This window comes from Tigriopus californicus, chromosome 6, assembly GCF_007210705.1.
Source record: "Tigriopus californicus strain San Diego chromosome 6, Tcal_SD_v2.1, whole genome shotgun sequence".
In the NCBI taxonomy this organism is placed as follows: Eukaryota; Metazoa; Arthropoda; class Copepoda; order Harpacticoida; family Harpacticidae; genus Tigriopus; species Tigriopus californicus.
Window position 1 is genome coordinate 7823537 of NC_081445.1, and position 10640 is coordinate 7834176.

The following is a 10640-nucleotide window of genomic DNA, read 5'->3' on the forward strand; positions in this document are numbered from 1 at the left end:
TTCTAGTGACCGTAGAGGCTTAATGTGCGTTTTGAGAGCACCTTCAAGCCTTCGAGAATCCAGGCTAGTTCGAACAATAAAGTCCACATCTCTTCTCTCTCGGGCTCCTTCTTTGTTTAATTTGCTTCCCTCTGATATTCGTAGGGAATACGTAGGCCTTGTTGATCCGGTTGCATCTTTCAAGTCAGACTTGGACAAATTTTTATATTGCATTCCAAATCAACCCTGCATTCAAGGACTAGCTCGGTCTGCCAACTCAAATTCGTTGGTAGACCAAATATCATATAAAAATTGAAAGGTAATAGATAGACGAATTATAACCTTTCATTTTAATAGTACTGGGGATTACACTCCCTGTAGCGGTTAGAAAAGCCCGTGAAAAACCAAACCAAAAAAAAAGAAGTATAATGGCAATAGAATTCAACTTAAAGACCACTAGCTTTTATTTTCCGTTATAACTTTTTAGGTGCTGTTGCTTGATAAGGTTGAAGCAAAACAACAATGACAATGAATTAAATTCATGAGTCGAAAAAAGTACATGAAGAGAGTTTTTTTAGTAATTACAAATGGACCAGTTGTAGAGAAGTTTTCCTTTTTTGAAAAGACAATCAATAACTGTTATTTCGTTGTTAATAATCTCGCTACTTTTGACCTCTCTCTCTTAGCGGGGATTGTCTTGGAAAAATTCGAATCCAAAAGTTTCCTCATCATCAGTGGAAACCAGTTTGTCATGGCGATAACGGCTGGAGCCTTAACCTTGTGCACAAGTTTGTGGTCAATGTGTATTGTTTCAGGAATGCAAGGTGCAACTTTGGGCGCTTTGGATGCAGGTCAGCCATTATGGATACTACTATCAAATGACTACTTTGCATCAAATATTTTTTTTTCTAGTTGGAACTGTGCTCTGCTTGAATATTTGGAGTGGCTCTCAATATAAGAGTGATCCATTCGTTCACAGCCTTCACTTCAGTTTTGCTCTGGGTGCGTTACTTTCGCCTCTCATTGCCGCCCAATTTTTATCGGAAAGATTCGCCGATTCAGCTCTGCAACCTTACAACGGTAAGGTGCACATACCTTATTTGATCATGTCTGGGCTTTGCCTCATATCAGCCCTGATCAACGTGCCGTTCCATTTTGACACCCAAAATTCGCATCCAGAAAAGGAAACGACCAATGGAAAGAATGAACCAACCTCCTCACCCACCTTCGGTTATGGAAATTGGCGCTCGTTCTCAATGCTGACGAGTCTCTGTCTTTTCTTCTTTGTGTATGTAGGCCTTGAAGTTGGTTATGGATCCTTCGTGTCTACCTTTGGCGTGTTATCACTCAGTCTTAGTCTCTCTCGCTCTCAGTCGGCTCTAGTTTCAACCTTTTTTTGGAGCGGAATCGCATTAATGAGATTGTTGGCCTGTTTTATAACGCTCAGGATTCCTCCAATGGGTCTCATGGGGATGAATTTGATCCTGACTGTGACTGCGAGTGGTATGCTGGTGATCTGGGGACAAACTAGTGCTCAATGGTTGGCATGCATATCAGCCATTCTTGGTTTGGGTTTGGCTACTGTGTTTGCCACAACGTTCACTTGGTTGGGAAAAATGATGGTGATCACAAACCGAATGGGAGCGATGTTTTCCATCGCTGGATCCATTGGCGCTGACATTTTCCCTCTAATATTTGGACAAATAATTGGACTGGATCCAAGTTACTTTCAATTCCTCATATTTGGATCTGTCATGGCATGTCTCCTATTATTCGCTCTAGCGTATCAATTGGCACGTAAAAGCATCAAAGAGTAACTGTTCGTGATTTTCATTTCTTCACCACATACGATTGATTATTAAACTAGTAAGTACGTACATTTAACATTGCGTCAGATTTGAAAAGAGATTTATCCATCATCACTTGGGCTCGACCTCCGTGGGTATCATGGTGAACTTCGAGCCCATTTTAACCGCGTGCTGACTGTCAATGGGTGCAGGAGGCAATTTACTGAACCGTCTACTTTTTTCCTCTACCTTCACTCCCAGACCTGTTTCTGACACATGAGTTTCGGTAGGAATCGTCACAAAGTTCCCAATGCGTTTAGCCAGGGGACTGTCTTTGGGAGCAGGAGCGAGCTTACTGAAACGTCTGCTTTTATCCTCATCATCAGCCTTAACAACCTTGGTGGTCTCGGCCAATTGCCCTTCGGTTGGGATGGCGACGAAACTGCCAATGTGTTTGGCTAATGGGCTGTCCTTGGGGGCGGGACCAATCTGGCTGAATTTTTTACTTGGAGCCTTGGGCACAATAGTGGCAGTCTTGGGTGAAGTTTTCGTAACCTCTATTTCAGGTATGCCTCTAGACCCAGTTTCCTCTTCATCTTCCTCTTCCTCCTCCTCTGGAATATAACCCAAAGAACTGGCCTTGGAATCTGTACTTGCTTGTCTGTCCATTGGAATTTTCTTCGGGTTCATGATCCCTACAGGAGTTTCAATGACAACTGTCTGAGGGGTCTCGTTTTCATTTTCATCGGTCACTATCATGGTACATTCACTTGCTTGGTCAATCTTTTCCTCGGCACCGACCACAATTCCGTCTGTGGCATCATTCATTAATATAATGTTCGAAGCTATTGAATGGTCCGATGAAGGGTGAACCACTTCATCGGCTGTTTTTCTTGGCACGTAAGGTGTAGCTGGATGAACAGTTATATCAGGAACGACGAACTTATAATGCATTTGCTTTGGAACATCTAATTGTCCGTTGGAACCGTGAGGATTATGATGATGATGGAGCTCCATCTCATGCGAAGCAACTTCTGTCTTTTTCCTCAATTCAACTCTCTTGATCCATTTGTACCAAGGCTTTTCGTTTTCATACAACACGTTTATGTCGTCAATTGATTCTGGTAAGGGCATCCCCAATGTTTCTGGTAAGAAAATGGCCAAGATCCCACCCACCAGACAAGCACCTCCCATGACAACCAACGGAATCCAAATTGGCGAAAGTCCAGCCAACAGTGGAGCAATAATACTACCAATTCGAGCTACCATGGATGACGCCCCCACGGCGCTGTTCCGAATAATAGTCGGATAAAGCTCGGCAGTGTATAAGTAGACAATGGAAAACGAGGCTGATGCTCCAAATTTACCTGAAAAAAATGGGAAAAAGAATGTTCGTCTCGTTGGATTCTCGATTGTTGGAACTTGACATGGCAGTTTACCGATCAAGGTCAAGGTCGTGATCAACCAGTTTTGCTGGACAAATCCGGCGGCAATGCAAGTGGCCCCAGCCAAGATCTGACAGAAAATCAAGATGGTCTTCCGACCAAAGCCATCCATGACAAGCACCACGAAGATATATGATGGGATCTCGATTAGAGCCGAGAGAATGAAATTGACATAAATATCACCCCCTAAATTGACCGAATTTAGTGACAAACCATAGAATGCCATGGTTGCCACAATCCAATTGATAAACATGATCAAAGTCACTTTGGTCACAATCCAGCTGAAATACAAAACAATAATTCCCCAATAATTTAGAGATTCAAGAAACCATTTTTCCCAAGCTCTCACTTACCCTGAGAATAACGACCAAACTCCCAAGTTTTCTTCAACATGGTCTTCCTCCAAAATCAGTAAATCCTGAATGGGAATTGTCTTCCGATTCATTCTAGCAGCCTTGGTCAAGATGACTCTGGCCTTTTCCATTCTTCCCTTGGAAATGAGCCATCGAGGAGACTCAGGCATCACGATCCATAAGCCAGCCAGTAAGAACACCAAGATGGCCAAAGTCATCTGGAACGTCCTCCAATCTTGCATAAGATAGGCCATGAGCCCAACAAACATCTCACCAAGAGCATATGGGATCTGGAACAGACAACAGGCTATGACTCATATGGCTTTTGGATCAATGTCGTTGTCTTTACGTTGAGCAAGATCCCAAGGGGCATCCGGTATTCCGGAGCAGTAATTTCAACCACGTAAGTACTGGCAGGGATGAACAACCCTTTAGAGAAAGCCCCTGAGAACATTCGAATGAAAAAGTAGAGCCAGTAGGAGGTGACAAATGATCCACCCAAGTGGAGGCCGGCAGTGGCGACGATGAATACCATCATGGTGGGAATCCGACCCAACAAATCACCAACGAGGCCGGCAAAGAAAGAGCCAAAAAGCTGACCAAACATATAGCTCATGCCCAAAAACGTGGCTTTGGATATGAGTGGATCCAAAGGCCAATTCGATTCAAGCTTGGAACACGGAGGAAGGTCCAGTTCCATTACTAAGGAATTCCCATATTCCGCCTTCTTGTAAATATGCTCCGAACACACATCTATTCAATCCGTCATGGTCATTGCATATCAATTTGACTCGTCAAAATTCAAAATTAAATGGAAAAAATGATAAATAAAATAAACTGAGTACTTCCGGCCACCCACCCATTGATTCAATTCCGCTTTAATTAGGCTTGGTTAATAAATTGAGATGCTTAGATTTCAGAAAGTTAGGTGCTAATTCATTCAGTGCTTCTTTGGCGCTTGAAGCTGAATTTCATCCTTGACAACGGACGGAGGCCTTGAATAGAACCAAAGGAATCAAAATCATATTTTAAAGAAGATCAGATAGGAAAGTGTTGTTCAGAAAACTTAGTTAGCATGTAGGAAAAATAATATACTGAAAGGATAAAGCGACCATAAAACTTAAAAGTTTTGAATGACCGTCTTAATCGTCAAAACGATAGATTAGTAATATTGAAGTATCAATCACGACGTAATTTTGTTTGCTTTCAAAGCCGGCACATCAGCAACAGGATCCAAAATCTGCAAACCATTTAGTAGGTACCAAAAAATCAAAAGTGCCAAGGGACTTGTTTGAAACAATGCATTTTGATATCTTCCTGTATAAAATTCACTAGTCATCACTAGACCTTTAGAAAAAACGCAAAATGTGCAAATTGGCAAAGCCTTTTATAGACAAAAAGAGTGCTAAAAACAAGTCTAAAAGGTGCGAAAAAGGTCAAAAAGTCTAACAAAAGGTGCCAATGAAATAAAGGAGAAGAGGTATTCAAATCTGTTGATCAAAGTAATAGTGCAAATTTGAAAAACGCCTTCTTAAAAAAACCAATTTTCCCTCGTTTTTGGACCAAATTGACATATCTTTCTGTGAATTAAGTGAAGGGATGCTCCCTGGTTTATCTTTCCCCTTTTCCGAAAAGAAGCAAGACCTATAACGTCGATCTAGTTTCTTCATTGATCAAACAGAAGAAAAGTTGAAACTTTTCTTCCTCAAGAAGAGAAGATTGTTGGCATGGAGGAGGTAAGGAAACCAGCTATGTTGCATTTTTTTGGGCTGTTTTACTATTTTAGCACCCTGCTTAACTTGTCTCTTTGGACTTGAAACTGGCTCTTTTCATTTCTGTTACAATTTAATAACTTACGTCAATTGTTCAAAATTCAGCATATCATATCTATATTTTGGCGGCAGCCTCTGATTTCAAACTTTGAAACCAATTCTAACGCCAAAAAAGTTCTGATTTCAAACAAAACAACAGTTCTAGGCCAAATGTGCAAAAAGTGCTAATAAAGGTGAAAAGTGCAAATGTGAAAACAAGTGGTCATTATTAACAAAAAATATCTTTACACAATTTGCCCCTCCCTAGCCATAACATTCAATGGCACAAGTCAGGGATTATTTGGTCGTTAGAAGTAAAGTGGTTTGGAGAGTAACTAGAAACCCAGGGTGACCCAATGATCAGCTCGCGAAAGCACCAGACTTAGGAATTGTTTAAAAAACCGTTCTAGTTTGAGGTAGAAGAAGTTAGATTGCCAATTCAAAAACCCTGGATATTAAACAAGCTACAACGAGCGCAAGAGGGTAAGTTGATTTGGAAATTGTGTTCCTAAAACGTCCCAAATCTAAATCCCTAAATCTGTCTCTAGATCGGGTCAATCTGAGGAAACCATTAGCAAATTACTTTAAATTGTCAATGCCCATGGGAAACTTTCCATCAATATCAGGTTCAAGTGGTCTAGGAGAGTAGGCTTCAATGCTTCAGCCTAATCTAACCGTTTAGCCCTCGTGATCTTCACAAATTATGCCGTGAACTTATGTTCAAGCCCAAAGTGCAAATAGCTCATGGTCCAAACATCGATATTTCTGATGAGTTTGATTATCAAGTAGTTTAGATGACGAAAGAGAGGCTTGCAATTTTCTTATCATAAACATTTCCGTCTGATTTGTCGTCCGTAGAAACATGAAGCTTCGGTTCAAATTTTCTTTGTCAAAACACTTTGGAGTTTAGAAATCGTCAGTGAGCCAAATGAAAAGCTATTGCCGTGTCTCTCAAACAAAGATTACTCCATCAATAGTGCACATGTATCTACATACATATAAAAACACATTTGCTGTCGTAGCCTATAATTGCCTTTCCCCATTTCATCGCTTAGTACGCAATGCTATGATCCCAAAAGATAGAATTGATATGCAAGGCATGACTCAAATACATCTCTCTGCAGCGCTAAACATAGCTGGAGAGCACCAGTTGTTCCCATCTTCAAGACCAGATGAAGGAGTGGTAGTCCCTCTGTGCACAAAAGCTTCACAGCTCCTCTCTTCATCCTCAACACTGCCCACTTCAATGTCCTCATCACCCCAGAAGGGAATTGAGAAGTTCAGAAATTCGGGCCCTTCATAAGGCCCCAAATCGTCACATTCCGGGATTTTGCAACGATAAGCTGGCGTGTAGAGCACGAACGTTTGGGTCATTGTAACCATGGCATTGCCAAAGGCCACGACACACGCACACAAGAAGATGAACTTCTGCCAACGACCGAAGCTTCCAAGCTTGGTGATGAGAAATTCGTCAAAATTCATGGCACTTGTTTCATCACTGGACAACGATTGAAGACATTCTAGAGCTAGCACGTCAAGTTATCTATCTGTTCACTACGTTTTATCTCAATAATTCTAATTTATCATTGATTGACAGAGGAGGCCTTGTATCATGTGCAGGTTTATCAAGAATGAAGGAGTTTAGATATCTTTTTAATTGGTGAAGATGTCTTCAAGGTAGTACATAAACCATATTTTGTGGTTTGTACACAAGCACTCACGAAATCTCCAAAGCGACTACTGAGGCCAATAAGAACTTATGTATTGAAGAGGGCATTTGCACTTCAACGAAGTTCAGGTTTCGAATCGATTCTCTTGATTCATCCACGTATGTGCTCAGTTTTCCACATCGACTCTAAGTCCATCTAGGCTATTCAAAGTACGGGCATGCTAAATATGGTTCGAACTTGCCGTTGGTTGTTGGTTAGGTTTTCACCAGAGATGTTGGTCTTCCTAGGTCTCTGAGTACATCAGAGTGATGAAGTACTTGTCCTAACTTCAGTACTAACGTACGGATATACAAGCAACCGGTTCTATTCCATCCATGAACTCTGAAACGAGGCTAGCAGTGGAAATGTAGAAGAATAGGAGGATTTCTAGTATTCTCTGTTTGAAGATCAAGTACTGTATCAAAAATGATTATCTGTTCCTCAAGAGTAGATTGAGGTGATTTTTTGATTCCCCCCATCCGTTCAAATTCGCATCGTCTGCTCTTGACTTCTTATTTTTTTCCCTGTCACTGACACATGACAACTTTTATTATCGATTTGGCGTTATTTCCATTTCAAAATCGTTTTCTTTCTTTTACGCAATCTTGCAAGTGGTAAATAAAGATAATTATGCATTCTCAAGGCCTACTGTGCTTCCACACCATTTTGGATAATATGGTGTGTGTTAGTACAGAAGGAGAGTACTTTGATAGGAAAAAAAATCATTTGTGGAGTTTCAAGAAAAAAATGAAATGCTTTGTAAAAACTTTGCCAAATTAATTCTAACGACAATTTTTGTAATTAAAAGTGTACTAACACTTAAGAAAAATATACATACAAACATACATACATAAGGAGATAGTAATGAACATGCATCTTTGCAATTTGGTGCAAAATAAATTAAAGACAACCCAAAAAACTCCCTTATCTCACAGATCACGTAACCCAAAGCTTTAGTAAGTAAAAAAACATAATATCTTTCCTATTTGAAAGGCAGCCCTGGCTTCAAGTTTTACCCCACGCGACGATGATCCTGAACATACTTTGCATGTATATGACTCAATCAATCACTTTTCTTTATTTGCCCAGTTGTTTTAAACAATGTTCGATTGATGTTGAGGAGCTATGCCTAAAAAATACCTCGATCGATCATTTGTATCCTAATTTAAATCTACTGATGGTACTAGTTTCATGGAAGTGGTAAAAAGTGTCAGCCAGAACACTCTGCAATCGCATGGCTAATCCTGAATTTGAGCATTGGCTTTAACTAGACTTTGTAGTCGCGTTTCGGTGTTATGTTATGGACTCCTCAAAAATAAAGTAAGAAGCTCACTTTTTGCCACTTTTTTGTGGCGAATTAGAGTTTTTAGTCGTTTTAGCTACTCGACCTATATTGGCTTTAACTGAGTCCGAGGGATAATCCATGAACTTCTAGAAATATGGATTGTGAACGAGATTCCCGCCAAATGGGCCTGCTCTTGGTCATAACAAATCTGAGCCACTTCTCGAATCAAATTAAAAATTAAAGAAAGTAGATTTCCTCACTTAAGGGCAGTCATTTTTTATATCATTTACTGGTACGTACATGAAGTGGTTCGTTTCAAAGTTATGTTGTCAAAACCGTATGTAGCTGACCAAGAGCAGGCCGAGAACTCTAATTTTATGTAGTGTTTAGTAAGTAATTTTGACCATATCTCAGAAGTGCCCTAGGCATGATATTGGCCAAGTCCATCTATTCAGCAAGATCTTGTGGTCGTATCAAGTGCTTATTGGGAATAAAGTGAACAGGTTAGGACATAAAAATTGTTTGCTTCCGTTCGCAATCGCATCACTAGAAGTCCGTGGATAATCTCGCAAACGAATCAGAGCCAATCAGTCGTCTTTTGAGTTCGTTCAAATTCCTGCAATGCGATAATTAGCAAAACTTTGAGTCATACCTGAATCAGCACACCATAGAAAGCCCTATATTCTTTGCCGGTATTCTCAATAACAAAGATGAAGGGGAGCATGAAAAGTCCTTTGGCCCCAATACCAGTCATAAAACGAACCACCAGGAAAGGCCAATACGAATTCATAAACGATCCAATCAAACACATGGATGAGGACCAAATTATGGCTAGAATCAAGGCCTTCTTTCTCCCAAATTGGTCCGAAATCATCCCAAGGCAAATGCTGCCCAACGATAGTCCAATCATGTAGGCCATCCCAATGAAACTGGCCTTGGAGATCCATGGCTAGAACACAGTGAGCTTAATCTGAACATCCGTGGTTCTCGGTTTCAAGGCACAGGTCTTACTTCAATGACCCAATTGTCCAAATCATCTCGACAAGGAGCAAGATCTGCTTCCATGGCGAACGAATGTCGATATTCGGATTCATCGTACACGTGATCATGGCAGGTCATCAACGTGCTTTGATCAAAGTTATCAATCGAACACAGATCTTCGAGGCTAAGTTTATTGGTCAAGTTTTCCGGAGGGCCAACATATCGGAACATATGGCACGAATCTTTGGGAGGGATGGCGAATGAAAAGTTGACCGCACTAGAATAGTGGTGATGGTCGATATCACAGATGGGCACGAAACACCTGGAAATCCAACAAAACCGAGAGCAACTTGTGAAAACAGTAAAATTGCATTTGGAGATTTTCATTCCTATCAACTTAATATTTGCGTCTATTTGTTCCAAATCGGCCACTTTTGCTCTCGTACCCTGATTTTATCAAGCAACATTATCCATGGCACAAATTGCACTGAATGTATTGTAAACAGAAAGCCTGCATCAATTTAGTTGTGGTCTGGAATAATATGATAAATCAAAATCTAGGATTTCAAACAATTGTTGATCCGTGAAAGTAGAGATAGTTTTGCACTTTACCTGTAATCTTCGGGTACAAAGGCAACGAACGTATACATTAGAGTGATCCAAGCTTCAGCAGCTGCCACTAAACCCATGACGGCAAATATCAGACTTTGCCATGCACCAGCCTGACCAATATGACCTAGAATCACGTCCATATTCATGATGTCCTTTTCTATAACTTCACTGCAACTCACTTAACACGTAAATATGCTCCGTTCTAGAGGAAAACTAAAATCGTCTCGAATATGAAGGAGTCTTTATCAAACAATCCTCATTTAGTTTATGGCAGGTAAAGATTATAATTTTGACGTATTTGTTCCCTCAGTTAAGATATTTTTTGAAGTGGCATAATTAGTTCCCAATGTATTTCTAAAGTCAAAGAGCCCATCATAAAAAGATTATGGGCGCTTCTGGACAAGGAATTGGTCATAAAATGGGAAGCTAATTACCACAGAGCATTAAAGTCTAGAGGCCTCACTTTCATCCTTGAGTATTAATGATATATGGCCCATCCTACTCTAGCAGCTGAAGGCGTTTCTTATAAACTTTTTCCACTTCAGCGTTTTCTACCTAATCAGAACTTCTAAAAGGTCTTATCCGCAAACACGAAGTTTCCTAAAAAATATCATCTCCAAGTGAAATAACAAAATTAAAGGTATTACTCGTTCCTTTTATAATGCACTTATATTGGCC

At 40.3% G+C, this 10640-nt stretch overlaps 2 protein-coding genes across 3 annotated transcripts in view; one reads left to right on the top strand and one right to left on the bottom strand.

Annotated features, from left to right (window-relative positions):
• Positions 1-1796, top strand: part of LOC131882340 (sodium-dependent glucose transporter 1-like) — a 4238-nt gene extending 2442 nt beyond the window's left edge. Inside the window, exons 3-4 of the mRNA XM_059229460.1 lie at positions 666-830; positions 892-1796. Coding sequence (XP_059085443.1) covers positions 666-830; positions 892-1796 — 1070 coding nt within the window. The remainder of the gene's footprint in view (positions 1-665; positions 831-891) is intronic.
• An 83-nt stretch (positions 1797-1879) lies between these two features.
• LOC131882337 (organic cation transporter protein-like) lies at positions 1880-10232 on the bottom strand. Of its 2 annotated transcripts, XM_059229455.1 has the most exons (6): positions 9963-10232; positions 9381-9672; positions 9022-9318; positions 3565-3854; positions 3206-3492; positions 1880-3133 (listed from the first exon to the last, which is right to left on the bottom strand). In XM_059229455.1, the coding sequence occupies exons 1-6, from the start codon at positions 10106-10108 to the stop codon at positions 1899-1901; spliced, it is 2547 nt and encodes an 848-aa protein (XP_059085438.1). In that variant the 5' UTR covers positions 10109-10232; the 3' UTR covers positions 1880-1898. The 2 variants fall into 2 exon arrangements, with proteins under 2 accessions (XP_059085438.1, XP_059085437.1); XM_059229454.1 differs by lacking the exons at positions 9022-9318; positions 9381-9672; positions 9963-10232 and adding exons at positions 3914-4317; positions 6488-6981.
• Between the last annotated feature and the right edge of the window lie 408 nt (positions 10233-10640).